The following is a 25,172-nucleotide window of genomic DNA, read 5'->3' on the forward strand; positions in this document are numbered from 1 at the left end:
TTTTTTTTTTTTTTTTTTTTTTTTTTTTCCAGTTTTGCATTAAGAAGCCAGTCTGGTTAGACCTTGGGGTCTTGAAGGCAGCATTGTCTGCATAAACCTAAATCTAAGTACTGATTCATTGACATTATTTCATAATGATGCATGGTTGGGGTATTTTCTGTCTGTCCTCTTCCAGCAGCTTAGGTTTATCTTATCACCTTCCCAGACAAGAATGCCTCAGCTATCACCTGGATGAAACGTGATCAGGGTTGAAAGATAAGTTTAAATGAACATAATCTGAACGGTCCATCTGAATGAAATGTCTCTAAACTTTACATTTCGGTATTTCTGCTGTTGGATTATCAGACTGCAGCCTGTTTGTCAGTAAACCAGCTGATCGATGGCGCTTCAAAATCCCGAACTGGAACTGGGAGGAGCATCGACCTCTTCCTGCAAACAATTGGAGCAGCACTGGTATGAGCTGGGAAGGGGGTGTGTACGCGTGAGGAAGGAGGGGGGAGGGAGCGTGTCATTGTAACCGCGGGGATCGTTTCTCATGCTCCGAGCCTGATTGGACGGCGCGAACGACGCCTACTGACCAGACGCCAGTCCTGTCCTGATCAGCAACCACGGACCGGTTTTTGTTCCCCCTCGGGTCTATTTGGGCGCCTCACCAGCCTTCAGGTCTGCAGCCAGCAGACGTCAGAAGAGAGGACCAAGATGGAACCACTGGTTGCTGCCATTGACCAGGGCACGAGCTCTACGAGGTTTCTGGTAAGTGACGTGGGCCAGATCCGACTGTAGATACATTTCCGCACCAGGGATAGACTCCCTCAGAAGAACCAACTTTTTCAGCTCACTAATGAATCTTCATTTATCATCACTCTGAACTTTTCTTTTAGCCTAAAGAAGCAATCATGATGGCTTTGTGTGTTGTAAACAATTTATTATTTAGTTTATCCATAAAATCCTTCATTTGATACAATTTATAATTTAAAAATTCTGTTACTGTCTAAAATCTTCATCACCAGCTCTATTTTTCTGCCTCCTGTCTGAAATGGCATTACAACAAAAAATAAAGAGAATTGTGACAACTACCAGGACTGTATGTAGAATCCTGGACTCTACAGGAAGCTGAGACATGACAGGTTACTACAGAAGAATCAGAGTAAATTCACCTGGACCACAGTAGAAAATATAAACAGTTACCTCCTCTTAAAAGGAAACCACATCACTGTAACTGGAAACAAGAAGATAGAAGCCTAGGAATGAGTAAAGTAATCTAGGAATGAGTAAAGTAATCTAGGAAAGAGTAAAGTAATCTAGGAATGAGTAAAGTAATCCTATGAATGAGTACAGTAATCCTAGGAATAAATAACGTAATCCTAGGAATGAGTAAAGTAATCTAGGAATGAGTAAAGTAATCCAAGGAATGAGTAAAGTAATCTAGGAATAAGTAAAGTAATCCTAGGAATGAGTAAAGTAATCCTATGAATGAGTACAGTAATCCTAGGAATAAATAACGTAATCCTAGGAATGAGTAAAGTAATCTAGGAATAAGTAAAGTAATCCAAGGAATGAGTAAAGTAATCTAGGAATGAGTAAAGTAATCTAGGAATGAGTAAAGTAATCCTAGGAATGAGTAAAGTAATCCTAGGAATGAGTAAAGTAATCTAGGACTGAGTAAAGTAATCCTAGGAATGAGTAAAGTAATCTAGGAATGAGTAAATTAATCCTAGGAATGAGTAAAGTAATCCTAGGAATAAGTAAAGTAATCCTAGGAATGAGTAAAGTAATCCTAGGAATAAGTAAAGTAATCCTAGGAATGAGTAAAGTAATCCTAGGAATAAGTAAAGTAATCCTAGGTATGAGTAAAGTAATCCTAGGAATAAGTAAAGTAATCCTAGGAATGAGTAAAGTAAACCTAGGAATGAGTAAAGTAATCCTAGCAATGAGTAAAGTAATCCTAGGAATGAGTAAAGTAATCTAGGAATGAGTAAAGTAATCCTAGCAATGAGTAAAGTAATCCTAGGAATGAGTAAAGTAATCCTAGCAATGAGTAAAGTAATCCTAGGAATGAGTAAAGTAATCTAGGAATGAGTAAAGTAATCCTAGCAATGAGTAAAGTAATCCTAGGAATGAGTAAAGTAATCTAGGAATGAGTAAAGTAATCCTAGGAATGAGTAAAGTAATCGTAGCTCCAGAGTTTCTGTCCCATCGTGATGAGACAGACGTCTCTGGAACCAGCAGAGTCTCTGCTGTCATGTGACTCCTGGTTTGTGTGGCGAAATGACCAGAAGCTCTGAAGTGGACAGAGCTGCTCTCATGGTTTCTACATTCGCATGTAACTGCTGGGGTTTGAACTGTGTTTGGTTTGGATGCCGATGCTTGGTGGAGTCTTTTAGCTGAGTTTCTCCTGTTATGTTGCTATGCTACATGTTAACAGTGGTGCTTCTTGCTGTCTGCCAACATCTTCTGGACTGCTCTCATGATGAAGACATTAACATTTCCATCAAACTTTTAAAGGAACAACTGAACACAGAACCGCCACAAACAAGTCAGATAAAAAAGGCCAAAGTCTAAACTTTATGACATTTTAGATTCATTAATTTTGTCATGTTTTCCTGACTCATCTGTAATATAAATCTGGCTCCTCAGGTCTACCACTAAGCTACATACTGAGATTCTGCCCTCTCCCCTTTCTTCTTTTATATGATGGTGTGTTCCAACTCTATCCTCAGATGTGATTGGCTGCATAATGTGCCAATCAAACTAAAGTCTTCTCCCTTCTTTTAAGAATGTGTCTCCCCAGTTAAAATAGGATAATTTTGTGAGTTATGTGTACATCATGCACACCTGTGCACAACCGTTTCTGGACGGCAAAAGGCTTTGTGCACCTCCATCCATCCATCCATCCATCCATCCATTTTCTTCCGCTTATCGGGTCGCGGGGGCAGCTGCCTAAGCAGGGAAACCCAGACTTCCCTCTCCCCGGCCAAATTCACCTGCTCATCCAGAGGGATCCCCAGGCGTTCCTAGGCCAGCTGAGAGATGTAGTCCGTACAGCGTGTAGTAGGTCTTCCCCGGGGCCTCTTTCCGGTGGGACATGCCCTGAACACCTCACCAGGGAGGCGTCCAGGAGGCATCCTAACCAGATGCCTGAGCCACCTCATCTGGCTCCTCTCGATGTGGAGGAGCAGCGGCTCTACTCTGAGCCCGCCCGGATCACCGAGCTTCTCACCCTATCTCTAAGGGAGAGCCCGGCCACCCTGCGGAGAAAACTCATTTTGGCTGCTTGTATTCACGATCTTGTTCTTTCCGTCACTACCCACAGCTCGTGACCATAGGTGAGGGTAGGAATGTAGATTGACCGGTAAACCGAGAGCTTTGCCTTTTGTCTCAGCTCCTTCTTAACCACGACAGACCGATGCAGAGTCCGCATCACTGCAGACGCCGCACCGATCCGCCTGTCGATCTCCCGCTCCATCCTTCCCTCACTCGTGAACAAGACCCTGAGATATGAAAACTTCTCCACTTCGGGACAGGACCTCCTTGCCGACCCGTCCACCCTTTTCCAGCTGAGGACCATGGTCTCGGACTTGGAGGTGCTGATTCTCATCCCCGCCGCTTCACACTCGGCTGCGAATCACTCCAGTGAGACCTGAAGATCACGGCCCGATGAAGCCAACAAAACCACGTCATCCGCAAAGAGCAGAGACCTAATCTTGAGGCCACCGAACCGGATCCCCTCAGCACCTCGGCCTCGCCTAGAAATTCTGTCCATAAAGGTTATGAACAGAATCGGTGACAAGGGGCAGCCTTGGCGGAGTCCAACCCACACTGGAAACAATTCTGATTTACTGCCGGCAATGCGGACCAAGCTCTGACACCGGTCGTACAGGGACCAGACAGCTTGTACGGAGTACCCCCCAGAGGAGTCCTCGGGGAACACAGTCGAATGCCTTTTCCAAGTCCACAAAACACATGTAGATTGGTTGGGCAAACTCCCATGTCCCCTCAAAGACCCTGAAGAGGGTGTAGAGCTGGCCCACTGTTCCACGACTGGGACAAAAACCACGCTGCTCCTCCTCAATCCGAGGTTCAAGTATCCGACGGACCCTCCTCTCCAGCACCCCTGAATAGACCTTACCGGGGAGGCTGAGGAGTGTGATCCCCCTGTAGTTGGAGCACACCCTCCGGTCCCCCTTTTTGAAGAGGGGGACCACCACCCCAGTCTGCCAGTCCAGGGAACCGTCCCTGATGTCCACGCGATACTGCAGAGGCGTGTTAACCAAGACAGCCCTACAGCATCCAGAGCCTTAAGGAACTCTGGGCGGACCTCATCCACCCCCGGGGCCTTGCCACCGAGGAGCTTTTTAACCACCTCAGCGACCTCAGCCCAGAGATAGGAGAGACAACACCAGCTACCCCAGACTTTGCTTCCTCATCAGAAGATGTGTTTGTGGGATTGAAAAGGTCTTCGAAGTATTCCTTCCATCGCCTCACAACGTCCCGAGTCAAGGTCAGCAGCCCCCCATCCCCATGGACACAGTGTTGATTTAGCCAGCATCACCACAGGCTGAAAGCATGGTCAGGTCAGCTGGAAGATTCATTACTGGCACAGAGCACAGTGAACTGTTTTTCACCACGATCAGCTGAAAAATGCAGTTTGTCTGTCTGGCAATGCCTTGGAACAGAGCTTATAGTTATGGTATCAGTCATTTTGGACATCTACAATAAGTTTGTGACAATACATCAATCTGCATCAATTCAATGATCAATAATTAGTTAGGGCTGATTCATGCTCCCTGTATGTACATAGATGGGCATGTCCATCTGAAATGTCAAAGGTCACAGCCCATGTACTCTGTATGTGGGCTTTATGGTGGCGTTGTTGTCCTTAACATCCACTAGAGGGCAGTGCAGAGTTCAGATGTCAGTCTCAGGTCTCAACATTAAACACGCATGCAGAGCTTTCTGCCTGTCCTCCGCATCATTTCCTGCATCTCTGAGTCTGTTTTAAGAGCACTTGTGGATGCATATTGCAACAGAGCAGAGTTATATCACCAGGAAATTGTAAGGGCAGTGTTGGACAGCATAGCTCACATGTGACCTGTACAAGGAACAAAGAATGAGAAGATGCTGCGGTGTATGTAATAGCAGCACAAACACCACTACCATCATGGCCGTTTTTATGTCTCTTTACCACCATGATCTGCTCCACCATCACCATATTTGCTATAGAGAACAAAAGTAGAAAGGTTTATCACATGCAAACTTTGTTCAAACACGAGTAAAACATGCTAGAAAGAAACGTCCCTACCACGAAGTGAGTAGTGGTTATGGAAACATGAATTATTAATAAGTTAGATACAAAAATTTGCTAAAAAATGAATAGAGTTGAGGTTTAGATGTTTCCACCTGTTTCAGTCTCAAACGGCAGTGTTTACCTGGTGTTTGGTGGAAGTTCCTACACCTGTCATGAAATTTAAAGACACACCACAGAACTTCAGCAGATCTTCCCAGTGATGTGCCCCCTATTGATGGCTAATCCAGCATGATCTTCATCCTAACTGTACTCTGAAATCCAGACAGTAAAGTCACCTGATGTTGACTTTTGTCTTTTCTCTTGATCCGTCTCTTTCTCTCTTTTCCTCTCCAGCCATTTTACAACCAGATGGATTGTTTATTTAACTGGAACAATGTAGCTTAATGAAAATTGTCCCAAATATGTAGGATGAGGACACACCTGCAAATTCAACACAAAAGCATCACATTGATGTGAGTGTGAGGACACACCCGAGAATCCTTCATGAAAGCACTATATCAATGTGGGGTGAGGATATGCCTGCAAGTCCAACACGAAAGCATGACGTCCGTGGGGGGTGAGGACACGCCTGCAAATTCGATACAAAAATGTGGGGGCGTTCATCCAACACGAAAGCATCGCAACAATGTGAGGACACACCCTTGGGGTGAGGACATGCCTGCAAATCCGACACAAAAGCTTTATTTTTTTCTCGCGTGTTACAACTCGTGTGGAAGTAAATTGGGGTTGTTGTGTTGAACAGAAATCAGGATGGCTTCGATATTTGGCCTGGAGCACTTTCTGTCTGCTCCTTCCAGTGCAGACCTTGACCTTAGCCGCAAGGTGGATCTTAGGTTGATTGCAAGTCATTACTATCTGTTGATCCCGAAGCCAAGGTCTTTATGTCTCCTCCATCTATCAGCATTGCTTCTTATGTCTCTTTTGGTCTCTTGTGTTCTCTGTAGGTGTTCAATGCAAAAACAGCTGAATTGATGAGTCACCATCAGGTAGAGATCAGTCAGAGCTTCCCTAAGGAAGGGTGAGTGACTCATGTACTGATCATCTTCACAAATACTGATTTCCTTCACATGTACTTCTTCTCTTCATGTACTGATTTCCTTCACGTACTGATTCCCTTGACATGTACTGAATTCCTTCACATGGACCGATTCCCTTCACCTATACTGATTCCCTAACATTTATTGATTCCCATAACATGTACTAATTTCATTCACATGTGCTGATTCGGTTTCCGTACTGAATCCCTTTAAATGGACGGATTCCCTTGACATGTACTGCTTCCTAACATGTACTGATTCCCTTTACATTTACTGATTCCATTCACATGGTCTGATTTCATTCACATGGACAGATTCCTTTCACATGTACTAAATCCCTTTACATGTGCCAATTTCCGTCACATGGACTGATGCCCTTCAAATGTACTGATTCCCTTCACATGTACTAAATCCCTTTACATGGACCAATTTTTTAACATGTACCAATTTTCTTCACATGGAACAATTTCTTTTACATGGTCCAATTCTCTTCACATGTACTAAATTCCTTCTGATGTACTGATTTCCTAACATATATTGATTCCCTTAACATGTACTGATCCCATTTACATACTGATTCCTTTTGCGTACTGAATCCTATCATATGGATGGCTTCCCTTGACGTGCTGATTCCCTTGACATGGTGTGAATCCCTTCACTTATCTACTTATTCTTTTCACATGTACTGATTCCCTTCACATGCATTGAAACACATCTTCTGGGTTCTGCTCATGTTTACTGAGGTATATGAAACTTTTACACTTTGTTAATTCCTGAAGAGAGAAGACGTTTGCAACCTCTTACAAAAGGAACTGCTTCAGAAATGTGCTCATTTTTAAATGAAAGTATTATTTTTAAAGTTTAAAGTGCAACACTGCATTCCTGGTTTAGGTAATTTAAGTGACGTTTCCTTGTACAAAACTTAAAATCAGGTAAATTAGTGTACATTTTTATGGAGCTAGTTAGGGAGAAAGTTTTGGGATTTGTATGTCCACATGTTTAAGAAACACAGGTACAAATCAGATCTACAGGCACGTTATTTCTTCAGGCCAGAAACTACTAGTTACCTTTACACGTACAAACATTTGGCCCAGATTTTACACGCCAAGTCAAGAACCAATCAGTTTTCTCTTGAGTAGAGTCGAGTAGAAAAGTCTCTCTATGACCCTCTGATCAATGCCAGCACATGGTTCTCTAAAGATAAGTTTAGTGGAATTAGCTGGAAGAGACGAGTTTTCCATCTTCAGGAAGAAACCTTTTAGAGTATCCATAAACCCACTCAGACAGTTGTAGTGGGACTTAGTGAGGGTGTTGGTTTGGTTAGCCCTCCTCTCTTTGTAATTGGTTAGGAATGAAAGGTGCTTGTAAAAGTTACTTGTTTTTTTAGACTTGCAGAACTGACCCCTACTTGCAGGTCTGGTTTTTACTAATACTGGTTACTCCAGTTGTAAAATTGGAGATTTAAGTTATAAAACGTTTCTCTTTGCTCTATACAGTCGGGGTGTTAGAAGAGTCACTCTAAAACCTTTTTCTTTAACACATGGCCTTCCACCATGTTGCTGAACGCTCATTTATTATTGACATGTTGGACAGAAAGCACGGGAAGCTACAGGTGTTTTAGCATCATCTTACAGCTTTCTTTTGCTTCTCAGCAGTGAATTTATTTTTTATTTTTTTACTGTTAAAACTTAATATGAAACTTTTAACTGAATATTCCTTTTCTTTTAAAATCTCAATACTCACAGGGACAACAAACACTAGTTTCCTTCTCAAGGTTACAAGGTGGCTGAAGTTACACTTTAACTCCATTTTAGACTTACCTCTTAACTTTATTTTATGGTGTCAAAGGTCCTGCTTTTTATTCTGTGGTTGGCTCATCAACAACAACCTTATGCATAAAAAGATGTGAAGGTGGAGTCCGTTTACGATGTGGTTGATGAACTTTCACCAGAGGCCAGTATATATGATTCTACACGTGTGTTAACAAACCAATGTGATGTTAATTTGCTTGATAATTTAGCTTCAATGCTAGTGACGGACCAAATAGTAGGATGGCCGATTATTTAGCAGTTTAACGTTGTTGACAAATTGATTTTATTTATGGATATTTATAGAGTTTATTAATGGCGAATTAAGCAAAGACTATGCAGACCGTTCTGTTACATATTTCATTATTCTTCTTATTATTAAATGTCATTCAATGCCAGTTTTAAACAAGTTGACATGTTGTGAAAAATGTAATGATTCACCTATTTCCACAGCCCATCAGGTCACGTGTTATTCCCAGTAGCAGATCACCAACATATCAGAGGATGAAACCGAGTCGTTTCACCGTGTGATGACAATATGAGCTGATAGTGAATCTGATGGAAAAATTTGGAACAGGAGCAACAAAAGGCTGGAAAGTACCTGGTACAAACCAGAAACACCTGGAGGAGCATTGGACAACTAACCAGGTTACCTGGCAACAGGTCAGTAACATGACTGGATATAAAAGGAGCATTTCAGAGAGGCAGAGTCTCTCAGATGGAAAGATGGACAAAGCTTCACCAATCTGAGACAAACTGGATCTAAAACTGGAACAATTTCAGAAAAATGTTCCTCAGACGAAAGATCCACCATCTACAATGTAGAATATCATCATAAGATTCAGAGAATCAGGAGGAATCTCTGTGTGCATGGGACAAGGCTGGATGCTGGTGATCTTCTGCATTAAAAGCAGACATGATTCTCAACTGGAAACCACTGCATGGACTTAGGAAGACTTCCAGAAACCACTGTCTGTGAACACAGTTCACCCTGAAACCCACAAATGCAGGTTAAAGCTCCATCATGCAGAGAAGAAGCCAGATGTGAACAGGATCCAGAACCAGCTTTTCTGGACCAAAGCTCATTTAAAATGGCCTGAGGCAAAGTGGAAACCTGGATGAAGATGTGAACTAGTTTGTGGAAAGCATGGACGGCGTGTCCTGCAGACTAAAGAGGAGAGGGAGCATCCAGCTTGTTATCAGTGGACAGGTGAAAAGCTGCATCTCTGATGGGATGGGGATGCATTAGTGCCTATGGCGTGGGCAGCTTCCACATCTGTGAAGCTCCATCAATGCTGAAAAGTACATGGAGGTTTTAGAGCAACATCTGCTCCCATCCAGACAACGTCTCTTTCAGGGAAGGCCTTGCAGATTTCAGCAAGACGATGCTGAACCACATCCTGCATCCATCACAGCAGCTTCACAGGAGAAGAGTCCGGCTGCTGAACTGGCCTGCCTGCTGTCCAGACCTTTCACCAGTACACAACATCTGGAGCATCATGGACGCAGAAATCCAGCAACCAAGGTCCAGGACTGTAGAGCAGCTAGAATCCTGCATCAGACCAGAATGGGACAACATTCCTCTCCTAAAACTCCAGCAACTGGTCTCCTCACTTCCCAGACGTTTCCAGACATGTTAGAAGAAGAGATGTTTCACCATGCTGAACACCACCCTGGAACTACTTTTTACACCATGTTGAACGTCACCCTGGAACTACTTTTCACACCATGTTGAACATCACCCTGGAACTACTTTTTACACCGTGCCGAACATCACCCTGGAACTACTTTTTACACCGTGCCGAACATCACCCTGGAACTACTTTTTACACCGTGCCGAACATCACCCTGGAACTACTTTTCACATCATGTTGAACATCACTCTGGAACTACTTTTTACATCGTGACAAACATCACCCTGGAATGACTTTTTCCAGATGTGTTGCTGCATCAGATTCACTATCAGGTCATATTTGCCATCACATGGTGTCTCAATTTCATCCTCTGAGATGATGCTGATCTATCCATCCATCCATTTTCTTCCGTTTATCCGGAGTCGGGTCATGGGGGCAGCTGCCTAAGCAGGGAAACCCAGATTTCCCTCTCCCTGGCCACATTCGCCAGCTCATCCGGAGGGATCCCGAGGCGTTCCCAGACCAGCCGAGAGATGTAGTCTGTCCAGTGTATCCTGGGACTTCCCCAGGGCCTCTTTCCGGTGGGATGTGCCCAGAACACCTCACCAGGGAGGCGTCTAGGAGGCATCCTAACCAGATGCCTGAGCCACCTCATCTGGCTCCTCTCGATGTGGAGGAGCAGCGACTCTACTATGAGCCCCTCCCTGATCACCGAGATTCTCACCATATCTCGAAGGGAGAGCCCGGCCACCCTGCAGAGAAAACTCATTTCGGCCGCTTGTATTCGCGATCTTGTTCTTTCGGTCACTACCCACAGCTCGTGACCATAGGTGAGAGTAGGAACGTAGATCGACCCATAAATTGAGAGCTTTGCCTTTTGTCTCAGCTCCTTCTTCACCGCGACAGACCGATGCAGAGTCCGCATCACTGCAGACGCAGCACCGATCTGCCTGTCGATCTCCCGCTCCATCCTTCCCTCACTGTGAACAAGACTCCGAGACACGTGAACTCTTCCACTTGGGGCAGGACCCTATTGCAGACCTGGAGAGAGCACTCCACCCTTTTCCGGCTGAGGACCATAGTCTTGAACTTAGAGGTGCTGATTTTCATCCCAGCCGCTTCACACTCGGCTGCGAATCACTCCAGTGAGAGCTGTAGATCACGGCCCGATGAAGCCAACAGAACCACATCATCTGCAAAGAGCAGAGACCCAATCCTGAGGCCACCGAACCGGATCCCCTCGACACCTTGGCTGTGCCTAGAAATTCTGTCCATAAAAGTTATGAACAGAATCGGTGATAAAGGGCAGACTTGGCGGAGTCCAACCCGTACTGGAAACGATTCTGATTTACTGCCGGCAATGTGGACCAAGCTCTGATACCAGTCGTACAGGGACGGAACAGCTCGTACAAGCGGGTCCAGCACTCCATACTCCCGGAGTACCCCCCACAAGAGTCCCTGGGGGACACGGTCGAATGACTTGTCCAAGTCCACAAAGCACATGTAGACTGGTTGGGCAAACTCCCATTCCCCCTCAAAGACCCTGAAGATGGTGTAGAGCTGGTCCACTGTTCCACGACCGGCACAAAAACCATACTGCTCCTCCTCAATCCGAGGTTTGACAATCTGACGGACCCTCCTCTCCAGCACCCCTGAATAGACCTTACCGGGGAGGCGGAGGAGTGTGGTCCCCCTGTAGTTGGAGCACACCCTCCGGTCCCCCTTTTTGAAAAGGGTGGCCACCACCCCAGTCTGCCAGTCCAGGGGAACTGTCCCCAATGTCCATGCGATGCTGCAGAGGCGTGTCAGCCAAGACAGCCCTATAGCATCCAGAGCCTTAGAAACTCTAGGTGGACCTCATCCACCCCCGGGGCCTTGCCACCGAGGAGCTTTTTAACCACCTCAGCGACCTCAGCCCAGAGATAGGAGAGCCAGCAACAGCTACCCCAGACTCTGCTTCCTCATCGGAAGACGTGTTGGTGGGATTGAGAAGGTCTTCGAAGTATTCCTTCCACCGCCTCACAATGTCCCGAGTCGAGGTCAGCAGCCCCCCATCTGTACACAGTGTTGACGGAGCACCGCTTTCCCCTCCTGAGCCGCCGGATGGTGGACCAGAATCTCCTCAAAGCCGTCTGGAAGTCATTCTCCATGGCCTCTTCAAACTCCTCCCATGCCCGAGTTTTTGCCTTAGCAACTGCAGAAGCTGCGCTCCACTTAGCCCGTCGATACCCATCAGCTGCCTCTGGAGTCCCACAGGCCAAATTGGCCCAATAGGACTCCCCATTTAGCTTGACGACATCCCTTACTGTCGGTGTCCACCGAGTTTGGGGGTTACCGCCTCGACAGGCACCGACGACCTTACGGCCACAGCTGCGGCTGGCCGCCTCGACAATAGAGGCATGGAACACAGCCCAGTCGGACTCAATGTCCCCTGCCTCGCCCAGGACATGACCGAAGCTCTGCCGGAGATGGGAGTTGAAACTCTTTCTGACAGGGGACTCTGCCAGACGTTCCCAGCAGACCCTCACAACACGCTTGGGTCTGCCAGGCCTGCCAAGTGCACATGTGGGCACTCTTATGTCTGAACAAGGTGTTCGTTATGGACAGTCCATGACGAGCACAGAAGTCCAATAACAAAACACCACTTGGATTCAGATTAGGGGGGCCGTTCCTCCCAATCACGCCCTCCAGATCTCGCTGTCATTGCCCACGTGAGTATTGAAGTCCCCCAGCAGAACGAGAGAGTCCCCGGAAGGAGTGCTCTTCAGCACCACCTCCAAGGACTCCAAAAAGGGTGGGTACTCTATTTGGTGCATAAGCACAAACAAAAGTCAGGACCCGTCCCCCTGCCCGAAGGCGGAGAGAGGCTACCCTTTCATCCACTGGGGTAAACCCCAATGTACAGGCGCAGGTCAGGGGGCAATGAGCATGCCCACACCTGCTTGGTACCTCTCACCTCTGGCAACTCCAGAATGGAAGAGGGTCCAGCCCCTCTCAAGGACAGTGGTAATTTCTAACAGAGTTGGAGATAATTGACCCACACTGAAACAAGCACTGTTTCCCCTCTTAAACCTGAAAATATAATGCTTGCAGAAACACAAAAGTAGTTCTGTGCCCATAGCAACTGAAAGCCTTTTCACCCCTTAATCCTCAGCTTAATGTCCCTGAGTTTTAGTCTCTCTCTCTCTCTCTCTCTCTCTCTCTCTCTCTCTCTCTATATATATATATATATATATATATATATATATATATATATATATATATACATAATTCAGTCCATTCAGTTTAGTCCCTTTTCACCAGTAAGAGACATTAATTAGAGCAGCCTTGGCTTTGACTGTTGGAGAGGCAGCACACTGAACTGTGGTGAAGACTAGACATGCTCCTTCCACCTGTTTGCCTTGTGATACTACACAGTTTTGTGCACACATCTTGACATGTTAGCGTGCTTGTATGTGTCAGGTGGGTGGAGGAGGACCCCAGGGAGATCATGCAGTCCGTCTATGAGTGCATAGAGAGGACCTGCCAGAAACTGTGCCAGCTCAGCATCGACGTCTCCAACATTAAAGGTGGGTCACCAACAGTCTGCATGCTGGTTAAACTGGAGAAATAAATATATGCATTTACTTCAGGGCAAATAGTGGGAATAACTGACAAGTTTAATTTACATTCATTTTGTGGTTGATATCCAGCGGTAGGAGTGACCAATCAGAGAGAGACAACCCTAGTTTGGGATAGAGAGACGGGAGAACCCCTCTACAATGCAGTTGGTGAGTGCAGCAAGATTTAAATAAATCCCCTTCTGCTCAGGAACTCTCATTTTCACTGTCTGGTGATCAGATTTCAAGATTTGACATTGTTACAACGAAATTCTGTCGGAGCATCAAGCGTAGAGCACAAAGTGCAATACAAAGAAAAACATATATATATATATATATATATATATATATATATATACTTTTTAAAAAAAATTCATAATGTACCATTCAAAGCATTTATGATAACAATATTATCATCATTCAGTCCAGTTTGGAGAAGAGGAAGTCCTAAATTAAAGGGAGCTAACCCGGAAGCTAGCTGCTGCTAGCTGCTGCTTCATCCAGGCAACTGTTCCTGCTGGATTTATCCTTGATAGTGGAATCAAAAGACCTGGGGCCTCATTTCTGATGCTGGCGTAGGTACCAACACTTGCGTACACCAAATATAGTCATCTTTTGGGATTTATAAAAACCAAACTTGGCGGGAGAATGTTTCTACTTTCACGCAAATGCAGACCATAGCATACACACAAAAGCTGAGAAGCACCTGGCTGCATCAGATCTGCAAGAGCATGCGCATTGGACAGGAAATACGTTTCCTAATGTCAGAAGTAGTCTTCTTTGTGTTGTGCTGCGCATGGCCATGCAGCGGATATCTTTACAACAGTAAGTAACTTATTGTTTTTATAAGATCATTAGATCGTGTTTTTAAACATATTTTAAGTGTTTATTTTTTTTCTGAGGTTTTATTGAATGCTGTTTACTATATCAAAGACTGAAACGAGTGTATCCATATCAGAAAATACAATTGAAAATACACTTTTAAGCAGTGCTCATGAACACTGCTCCTGCACGAGCAGATCTCCAGCAGCTGTACCAGTCATTTAAAACAATATGCTAGAATGACCCCAAATAATGAAAAATCTAAACGGTCTTCCAGATGCATCCGTCTATTATTAGTTCTGAAAGGGACCATACGCTATGGGTTTTTCAGTTGGGGTGCCCTCTGTGACCCAAATTTAGGACTCATAAGAACCAAACACTAGAGAGGCATCTCAATGATCCTAAAAAATCCATTGTGTTTCAGAGGTAAGTTTATTAGAAATATCTGCAGATTTTCATCATTTGAACTGTAATTTCAGTATGGTAATCACTGTTGGACTTGGAAAAAGAACATAATTGGGTGATTCAATATCAAATCCACGGAGGCCTTGTCACGGCTGAGTCCAGCCGTCTGAGTGAGGTGAAACAGGACCCAAACAGCAGACGTGAACACTGTTGAAAACAGAACGATTTTATTATATACGGGGATCTGAGCGGTCCAAACTGGGGAGGGTCCGGGGTTTCTGGATCTCTGGGAGGAGAGGAGAATGGTAAGTGGCAGTCCTGATCAAACAATATCCAGTGATCCAAGCTTAGTGGGTGGCTTACTGTATCCAAGTGGAAATCCAGAATGGAGGGAGAGGTTGCTGCTGCTGAACATGAGCTGGAGGAGAGTAGGGCGAGCAGGCAGGTAGGTGAGGTAATTGATGGTGATCGGAGGAGGAAGACTGGAGATGGAGGCGTACTGGAAACCTGGAGCAGCAGGGCAATGCTAGAGGATGGAAAGAAGGCAAGGCAAGGTCAGAGCACTTGACTGGAAGCAAGGTAATACTGGTGCCGGCCTGATTTACCACGGGAACAGTGAGATAATCTGGCCAGGTCTGGTTGCTCCTGCAGTCCTCATAAAGGGAGGCTTAATGAGGGTTGATGGAACACAGCTGCAGAGGCAGGAGCAGACCGGACTCCGCCCAAGGCTTACTGAAGCCAGCACAGCCCCACCTAAAGCTCAGGAAAGGGAAGGACAGGCAGCAGAACCGTGACAGGCCTCTCTCCTGACCATCTTGGATTTGCTCCAAACTTTCTCTAAATTTGTTCAGTTTTGGTTCAAGGTACCAACTTTATGTTTGGTGCGTTTACTAATCAACACATGCTCTTTCCAATGTTCTGATTTTATTGTTTTTATGTATGCAAATATGCACTTGAATCTTGGGTATGAAATGATTTTTGCCATGTTTAATGCTTCATAAATCAGAAATGCTGAATTCTTTCAGACATGCACCTAGTTTATCAGCCAGTACTATAAAAACTGTATTAAATTTACAAATATAAAGGATGTGATGTGCTTCAGTCTTAAAGGTAGAGTTGTACACCTTCACACTGTTCTTCACACTTCACATTACACTGTTCTCCCTTCAGATTTGATCATTTGCAGATGCAGTCAGACGTGTCGCAACACAGGGCATTACCACTGTCCTTTTAACGAAAAAACCATCATACGTAAAGATATGATGATTCCACATCTGACAGGATGCTCATCAAATGCTTCAAATGATGTATTTGCAACAGTAGCAAGTTCTGGCCATTGCTACACTGTCAGCAGCCTCCCCCCAGGCTCCCGCTCTTCCTTTAAACATCTCCTCAGCCTCCAGCAGCCTCCCCCCAGGCTCCCGCTCTTCCTTTAAACATCTCCTCAGCCTACAGCTGCCTCCCCCCAGGCTCCCGCTCTTCCTTTAAACATCTCCTCAGCCTACAGCGGCCTCCCCCCAGGCACCCGCTCTTCCTCAAACATCTCCTCAGCCTCCAGCGGCCTCCCCCCAGGCTCCCGCTCTTCCTTTAAACATCTCCTCAGCCTCCAGCGGCCTCCCCCCAGGCTCCCGCTCTTCCTTTAAACATCTCCTCAGCCTCCAGCAGCCTCCCCCCAGGCTCCCGCTCTTCCTTTAAACATCTCCTCAGCCTACAGCGGCCTCCCCCCAGGCTCCCGCTCTTCCTTTAAACATCTCCTCAGCCTCCAGCAGCCTCCCCCCAGGCTCCCGCTCTTCCTTTAAACATCTCCTCAGCCTCCAGCGGCCTCCCCCCAGGCACCCGCTCTTCCTCAAACATCTCCTCAGCCTCCAGCGGCCTCACTTCCAGAGGCCAACCAGTCAGCAGAGACAGGGGTCATTGCTGCTGAGACTACAAAGCTACCATTGTCACGGGTGAAATATTTAAAGTCACTGAAGTGCCCTTACTGCTCCACTATAACTTAATGTTACACATACAAAGAAAGCACGCAGAGCCTAAAGATATTACGTCTAAATGTCACCTTAAAAGTGTATGTGTTGACCCAACCCGTCATATATATGCAATTCAAAAACGTAGTCATGGTTTTGCAGTTCCAATACATGTGCAGCACAAAACATGGGGAAAGCAGCATATAACAAAGAGTTTAATCGGAGGACTGTTGGCAGTATCACTTCCTTGCAAAACACAGGGGCCTCAGTCACATTCTGAGGGGGGTCACTTTAGTGCAGCGCTACACTGAAAAGATACAAACTGGATTAAAAGGTCGGCGTTTGCAGAACCAAGCATTGATCAGAGACGTAACGTATCTTTGAATTTTTTTTTTATTTGATTTTTCAAGAGCTACAGGGAAAGTCTCCAAGCTATAGAGCAGTCGACCGCTGGTGTAGAAGGTTTGTAAGACTTCCTGCTCTGCTCTGTGTGTAGTTTGGCTGGATCTGCGCACCCAGTCAACGGTGGAGAGGCTCATTAACAAAGCACCAGGCAGAAGCAAGAACCACCTCAAGGTGAGAGAACGTGCTGCTGGTTGTAGTCCATCCTTCTGCAGTGGACAGTATCAGCAGGTGGCGCTGTAATCTAGATTATAATCCCAGTCTTCTTACTTTGTCTTCAGCACAAAACAGGCCTCCCAATCAGCACCTACTTCAGCGCCGTGAAGCTGCGCTGGCTGCTGGACAATGTGGACAAGGTGCACGAAGCTGTGCTGGCGGGCCGGGCCATGTTCGGTACCGTGGACTCCTGGATCATCTGGGTACTACCTGCTGCGACAGACTGCAGACCTGTGTGTTGGTGTGTAGGAGCGTGCTCATGTCATTTAATGTCCTCAGTGTCTGACAGGGGGTAAGAACGGAGGGGTCCACATCACTGACGTGTCCAACGCTAGTCGTACCATGCTCTTCAACATCCACACCATGGACTGGGATCCTGAAATCTGCAGGTAGACGCCTCGTCAGACCGACGTCCTTTCACATGTGTGCACCATTATTTAACACGCAGCCATTTCCACGTTTCTCTCTGTGCATGGAACTTGGTTCATGGCCTCCTTTTTTCCACCTTGGAGTGAATAAATCATCTCCATGCCTGCTGCTGTTGTGTCTGTAAACATGTACAATCTTCTGTTTGTTTCATCATCCTCCATCGTAGGCGAGGCGCCGGTATTCTACACTTCCTTTGGTTTATAGACAGAAACTACAAGGAAAATATATAATTGGTTCACACAAGTTCAGGTTAATGTCAGCTTTGGAAGAAAGATGGAGTCCTCATGCTTCATCATCGTGATGGGCTGGTGTTGTGTTCCAGGTACTTTGAAGTCCCGATGAACATCCTCCCCAAAGTCAGAAGCTCCTCTGAAATATACGGCTGGGTGGTGAGTTTAGATCAAACACTGAACCATGTAACGACGCTGTGCCATCAGTCTGATTTTTTCAAATTTGTAACAGAAAAAACACTTTTAGATTTTTTAAACATTTTAAGTAACATGTTTCAAACATGTTTTTTTTTTTTTTTAACTTGTCCTGTCCAGCATCATAGCAGCAGAATGATAATCTGGTTGCTGTATCGTGCTGAACAAATTTGCTCTGCCAAGGGGAGGCCTATGGGTAAGGCTCCTCTTGATAATGTGATTAATTTATTTATTTATTTACTTTGAATCACGGAATCTATGTAATCTTGCTGGACCTGACCGGAGGGGACAGAAAAAGATGGAAAATAGCAAAAAGAGCAAAAGGGAAAGAAGAAAGGAGACAAAAAGATCACAGACAGAAGGAAACGACCCTTCAATCCACACCATCACCAGACAACAAACTGTTACACCTGTACATGAACACACCAGAACATTTCCTACAACTTTTACAAAATCAGAAACACACACACAGAAAAAACAGGGCTGCCAGTCATTAAGAGTTTTTAAATAATAACCAAATCAAAAAGACATAACAGCGACCAGATACTAACTCACAGAAAAAAAAAAAAAAATTATCGCTTAATATTAAAACCCACTGGACAACTCAGTGACTGTATCAGCATGCAGAGGATGAAGAAGAGGAGGGATCAGTGATGAAGAGTGGTGAGTGAGATCATGCAAATGCGACCTCGCCTCCACGGAGGCCAGAGGCAGACCAGGGCCTGGGCCGGGCCCTCAGCAGCAGACCCAGAGCACCAACCCAAGCCACCCCACCACAAAGTCGACTCCAGCCCCACCCGAAGGGCAGCAGAGGAGAGCCCCAGCAAGAGCCCCCCACGGTCCTGGGGCACAGGCCCCAGTGGGCCAAGATCAGCAGCCGCCGGCCCCGCCAGGGACCGGCCACCCAGGGCAGCCCAAGCGAAGGGCCCAGTGCCCCAGGAGCCCAGAGGCGGCCGCCCCACCCCCCAAAGGCAGAGGGCCCGCAACATGCCTAGGAGGACCAGGCCCCCCCAGACAGCCACCCGGCGTAGGCCAGCACACACCCTGATGTTCCAGCCGCACACCCCGAGAACCAGGGTGCTATTGACCCCCTCCCCCCACTCCCCACCTACTCTAATCTGCACCCTATATAACCCCACACTCACACCCTTCCCCGCGCTGCACCCACAAGCACTCACCACCGCACAGTCACGCCACACACAACCCACCCACCATGCCCCGTGGGGGACACCCCAGGCGGACCAGAGGACAGTGAGCCCCAAGCAAAATAATGCTGTTATCATGGATCATTGTGGATTTACAAGATAGAGTCTCCGAATAAAACTACATGTTCCTGATAGAAATACCTGGAGCGTGTCTCTTAGTAGTCCTCATCGTGTTAGGTTCGCGGTAATTTGTAAGTTGCTTGGCAACCTGCAGAACATCACTCATGTTGGTGAGATGAAGTTATAGAGGCAGTTTTTAATAATCATTCATTTCACATGAAATTATTCGTTTCCCTGTTCCTCCGCTGGCTGCACCCGACATCTTTCTTCTTTTACAATCTTTTCCTTCTCGTGAAACGACTTGCATGTTGTTTCTTCAGTGAAATCACTGTGTTTCTAGGTTCTGCTGCGGAGGGGAACGCAAACTGCCTGCAGTCCAGCCCGTCTGTGGTCAGCTCTGTTTAAACTGGGGCTGTTTCTCATTCAAAGAAGGAGCTGCAGTGTTTTCTTTAACGTCCATATCTAATCTGACTCCTAACAGCTCTCTGCTGGTAAACCAGCTGCTGCAGGCAAACACTCAAACTTTTCTTTGCTTGTTTTCACATTTTTGCAGCTCTTTATCCTCCATGTCATATTTTTTCCCTTTTTTTCTCACATTCTTGTTATCTGCAGTAACCATGGAAACAGGAGTGAACTCTTGAAAGAAAGCGAACACCTTCATAAGGAATTTGTGGTAGAATAATTTTATTTTTAATTTTTATAGGTTTTAGGCTCAACATTGAGCCCTGAGTGTTAATGATTCTGGCTAATTATGGACAAGAGCCATGAAGCCAAATCACTCAGAGCTGGAAATATAGTGTTTTATCAAATTCTGGTTGATAGCTTTATCATATATATATATATGTGTGTATATATATATATATATACACACACATATATATATATATATATATATATATATATATATATGTGTGTGTATGTATATGTATATCTCAGATAAAGGCTGTGGGCCACTGTGCTGATCACTGGTTTAGGGTCTGATGTGTACTCCGTCTAAAGGTTTTACCTGAGATGAAATGGAATCAGGGACAGAACAAAGCCATAAACATGTGGTTTAAACTACTGTAATGTCAGTGGCTGATGAGGTGAATAAGTCTGCTCAAGATGTGGGAGCCATCTTCACGTCCACGTGAACAAAAATTCTGGGAAGATGTTATCACGTTTGTGAGAACTGATTAATGTAAAATCCCTGTAAATGTTAAACAGCTGGACTTTTCCAGACCAGGACGCAGTTGCACCATGTCAGAGGAGTCGGGATTCTGTAGATGAACTTACAGATCATTACATCGTCCACATTTTATAAACCCCGGGATCACATGGGAGCATCACAGAAAGTGGAAAAGTTTTCATTTTAAAATGTTGTACTTTGTTTTTATATGTAAATGTGTGTGTGTGTGTGTGTGTGTGTGTGTGTGTGTGTGTGTGTGTGTGTGTGTGTGTGTGTGTGTGTGTTACATTAAGATGTTTGTGTTTATTCAACTAGAAAATCAAATAAAAAATATTGGGGAAGAGGAGTGAAAACATCTAAATGTTATTTTCTGTTCCCCAATCAGAAATCTGGATCACTTTCAGGGGTCCCCATCTCAGGGGTGAGTCATCTTTTCTTCTTGTGTCGCTGTGCTGCAGTTTGACTCGTTTTTATTATTTCTAACTAGCAGGTTGAAGGTGTCTTCCTCCTTCATGAAGCTCTGTCTTGACGTTCACCCAGTTTTTAGTTCCAGTGTTAAATAAAACTATTGGAGCAGCCTTGAATGAGGAGGATGAACTCATATTCACACCTGATGATAGAAACCATGTCCCAGCAGCTTCTTCACTTCAGGATTTCCCATCATCCTTTGCTGGTGATGGAAGCTGCAGCCTTCAGTCCTATGTTGGTATTAGCCCGAGCTTCCAGCAGCAGCTCTAAAAGTCCTTATCCTCGTAACTCATTTTACCATAAACCAGTCCCTTCAGGATTTCACGGCACTTTTGTGTGATTAGAGCGCGATTATTCCTAAACTGCCTGATTTTGCATTAGCTTCTGAGAAAAGTTGCAATGGTGTTTTTTTATTTATTTATTTATTTTTTGCAAAAACAACTGAACATTGCTTGAAATCATTAAGAAAAGAAAATCTAAAAAAAAATATATTCCAACATTTTATTGTAATAAGTAAACTTGGAGGATACTCAAGCATCCAGAACAACACTCTTTAAAACACACACACACACAACACACACGCACAAAGTTCATAGAACTGTGGAGTACAAAAACAACAAAACTTCTTTTTAGTCTGTGAAAAATAACTCAGGAATTTCTCAATAAAATGGTTTCTTAATGCCATATAAACTTACTTTTACAACTGAATCAACTTGAGCTAAAAACCATAAATGAAACCGTTTTCAACAGATTAAATACACAAAAGATGAAAATAAAGCTTAAATGCTTAAAGTAAACATTTTTTTTGAGAGAAAGGATCAAGATAAAAGAAAAGTTGTTTTGTATCAGTTCTTAAATTAACAAAAATAATAATCTGATAGCTCTAAATTCAAAAGTTCAAATTCACACTAGTTTGCACCTGATTAACTTTGCTTCCCTAAATGCTTTTTACTCAACATAAACTGCACAGTAAAACTCCAGCGGAGCTCTGAGCCCTCCGTCCTCTCATAAACCCACACATTTCTATGCATCTTGCTGTATCCTGTATTCTTAGCACAAAGACTAAATTACATGATGCAAGAATTGTCTCGTATATTTCTGCTACTCTCCATTGGTGTTTTTCGGTGTAATGTTTGTCAATTCATGACTTCCACTTTGTTCGACCACAATGTTACAATAGTACAAAATAATTTACCACCACTTTCATGTAGAAAACTGGGAAGCTGTAGAGTTCTGTCCTTAGCAGTGATTTTCGTTGGCACATATTTCCCTCTCACACAAGTTAGCATGTTTGCTATCAGAAACAGGAAGTGAATGTAATGGATCTCATGATGAGAAGGAATGTTGCGAAGGGTCAAAGTTGCATTAAAGTTGCGGTGATTGAATAAAATTGCAGGGCATGCAGAATTTGCCGTGATTGGCTGAATCTGTGTTAACAGTTGCAATCACAACATTGCGAATTCCTGGAGGGACTGATAAACTAGTTCTTTGTTGCTTCTTGGTAATGAATCTACTGCTGGAACATCTGTTTATTCCTCTTTAAATGGAGCCACATCTGGAAGGAATATGCATGTGTGGGATGAGCAGCAGAGTTGAGGACGTGGGTTGTTCCCACAGCTTTACTGTAAAATGTTTCTATAAAAAAGAACCGATCCACCAAACACATTTTAATGACGGTTTTGGACTGAATTCACATCTTTCTTCTTGCCTGGACAGTTAGTTATCAGACGTATGCCTGACTCTGATTTGTTTGTCAGTGTCTGGGGGACCAATCAGCTGCCCTCGTTGGTCACATGTTCTTTGAAGAGGGACAGGCCAAAAACACGTAAGCCATGAAATGTGTATGATCATGTTTGCAGATGATAAAACCTTATTCATATTCAGCCTTATTCATGCAGGTATGGGACTGGTTGCTTCCTGCTCAGAAATACAGGGACAAAAGTAAGAAATTTAAAAGCAGAAAAACACTCCTACCAGTTAAACTCTTAATTAATCTTTATTCGTTCATGTTTTTGTCTCCAGCGTGTGATGTCGGACCATGGCCTGCTCACAACAGTAGCCTACAAACTGGGGAAGGATGAACCCGCTTGCTATGCGCTGGAGGTGGGCGGCGCTGGTGAAACCTGAGCATACATCCAGTCCTCCGCCCTCATCACTAACTGCTGATATTTTCTCTGCTGCTGCAGGGTTCGGTTGCCATTGCAGGAGCAGTGGTGCGGTGGTTAAAAGACAACCTTGGCATCGTGCAGACGTCCTCAGAGATTGGTAGATTTTCTGCAGGGAATAACAAAGCCGCATAATGACTTTGGTATACGTTTAGTTTAATGGAGTCCTCTCCCTTCTGTCGCTGGTTGCTGACTCGTTTCAGAGAAGCTGGCGGCTGCAGCAGGCACATCCTACGGCTGCTACTTCGTGCCAGCCTTCTCAGGGCTCTACGCTCCTTACTGGGAGCCCAGTGCAAGAGGGTGTGGTTCAAACACATCTGAAAACCAATGCTTTAGTCACCATTTTCTTTCTACAGCATGTCTGGTTTCCTCTCTGTTTTCCAGCATCATCTGTGGACTCACACAGTTTACCAACAGGAACCATTTGGCCTTCGCTGCCCTGGAGGCCGTCTGCTTCCAGACCAGAGAGGTGAGCAGTGTCTCTCTCTGTAGCTTCGTACGTCTACAGCCGGCAGTCCAGCGTTCATTTGCATTAATAAAGAACAATTTGTGTGCATCAGATCCTGGACGCCATGAACCAGGACAGCGGCGTCCCCCTGACACAGCTGGGGGTAGACGGAGGAATGACGGCCAACAAACTGCTAATGCAGCTGCAGGCTGACATCCTCTGCATACCTGTTGGTAAGAACACGCATCGCACACTTTTAGAGACGAGTATGATGACGACACTTCAGGTGAGGGGTAGTGGGTTAGGGTTTACATCAGGAACTGGCCCACATCTCTCCCAGTCCAAAGACTAACTGAGGTTTGAAATGTCTTTAGTTAATATAGGTAAACATTGACATGGGTCTGAACCTGGACCTTGTCCTGATCTGTCTTCACTGACTTTTGCCCCATTTTTAACAAACTCATGATCTATTTAAACAAACACATTTACCTGAATGTGGTCTACGGTGTCCCCAACAGTCCTCACTTAGCAGTAGAGGAAATAAATCTGTAGAAAACCTTGAAATACTTTCCCACTGATAACACATCAGTTCTCTGAAATAAAAGGACTTTTCTGTTTCCTGTGGGTGCAGTGAAACCCTGCATGTCAGAAACCACAGCCCTGGGCGTAGCGATGGCCGCTGGGGCTGCAGACGGGGTGAACGTGTGGAACCTGAGCCCTGGTCAGCTCCCGCATCTTACATCTGAGAGATATGAACCTCAGATCAACCCTGAGGGTAAGAAAAGACAAGCAATGGGGCTCAGCGTCCAATAATTTGGTTTTCAGAGGCATGTCCAAACATGTAAAATTCTCTCTCAACACAGCTGCAGAGAGAGAGCAGCAAGAGCAGAAACTACACTAGTAGTGAGTTCATGTGGAAATGCGTAATTATTTTTACATTTACAGTTTTTAACTATCTTTACTAGTCATTTTATCTACTTTAATGCTGAAAATTTAGCCACAAAGTCCCATTTCAGTCATACCTGTTGGTCTCATAAAGCTCAGCACTGCTTTCCAAATCACTTTTCTCAAGTATTTCCTCAATATTCAGGCTGTAATAGACGTTCTTCTATGAGATGTAGATGTTCGTGGGGAAAAAAAAGTCCATAGTTTCCAACCTAATGAAAAGAAAATAGATTTAAAAAATATTACTGGTGCGTTTAGTGTCATGTCGGGAAAATTCAGTGTAATTATTCTACAAAAAAAAAAAAAAAAAAAGGCTAATGTTTTAAATTGCAGATATAATAACAAATGCAGGTTTTACTGCATTTGTTATTATATCTGTAATTTAAAACATTAGTTAGGTCTTCAGCATGTTTAGCCATGTATGAAGAGCCATTGTCGAATGTCCAGAGACACCCCTGGACCAGGTCCTGCTGAAAAACTGTCAAGACTTGGAAAGTTCATATCTTGACTGAATTATTCTGCTGAGCTGGTAGATTCATTGAAACGCAGCGTCTGATACATGAAACCTTTATGGTATTTATGAAAATGCATTCCATGCCCATTTATTACTGCAGAGTCTGCGGGTAGACCGGCAGTAGAGCAGCGGTAGGGACCCGCCTGGCGG

The 25,172-nt window shown here is 44.8% G+C and overlaps 1 protein-coding gene across 4 annotated transcripts in view; it reads left to right on the forward strand.

Annotated features, from left to right (window-relative positions):
* Positions 1 to 558: 558 nt before the first annotated feature.
* Positions 559 to 25,172, forward strand: part of LOC121650620 (glycerol kinase-like) — a 28,772-nt gene continuing 4,158 nt past the window's right edge. Inside the window, exons 1-17 of one of the 4 annotated variants that reach the window (XM_042002190.1) lie at positions 562 to 753; positions 6,253 to 6,326; positions 13,250 to 13,356; positions 13,480 to 13,557; positions 17,074 to 17,153; positions 17,261 to 17,398; positions 17,475 to 17,584; positions 17,947 to 18,013; positions 20,868 to 20,903; positions 22,708 to 22,775; positions 22,849 to 22,891; positions 22,973 to 23,053; positions 23,137 to 23,215; positions 23,319 to 23,415; positions 23,500 to 23,584; positions 23,676 to 23,796; positions 24,195 to 24,338. In XM_042002190.1, the coding sequence (XP_041858124.1) occupies positions 700 to 753; positions 6,253 to 6,326; positions 13,250 to 13,356; positions 13,480 to 13,557; positions 17,074 to 17,153; positions 17,261 to 17,398; positions 17,475 to 17,584; positions 17,947 to 18,013; positions 20,868 to 20,903; positions 22,708 to 22,775; positions 22,849 to 22,891; positions 22,973 to 23,053; positions 23,137 to 23,215; positions 23,319 to 23,415; positions 23,500 to 23,584; positions 23,676 to 23,796; positions 24,195 to 24,338 (1,462 nt within the window). In that variant the 5' untranslated portion in view covers positions 562 to 699. The other 3 variants (XM_042002191.1, XM_042002188.1, XM_042002189.1) reach the window with 3 other exon arrangements.

Source organism: Melanotaenia boesemani, chromosome 12 (genome assembly GCF_017639745.1).
Source record: "Melanotaenia boesemani isolate fMelBoe1 chromosome 12, fMelBoe1.pri, whole genome shotgun sequence".
Lineage (NCBI taxonomy): Eukaryota > Metazoa > Chordata > Actinopteri > Atheriniformes > Melanotaeniidae > Melanotaenia > Melanotaenia boesemani.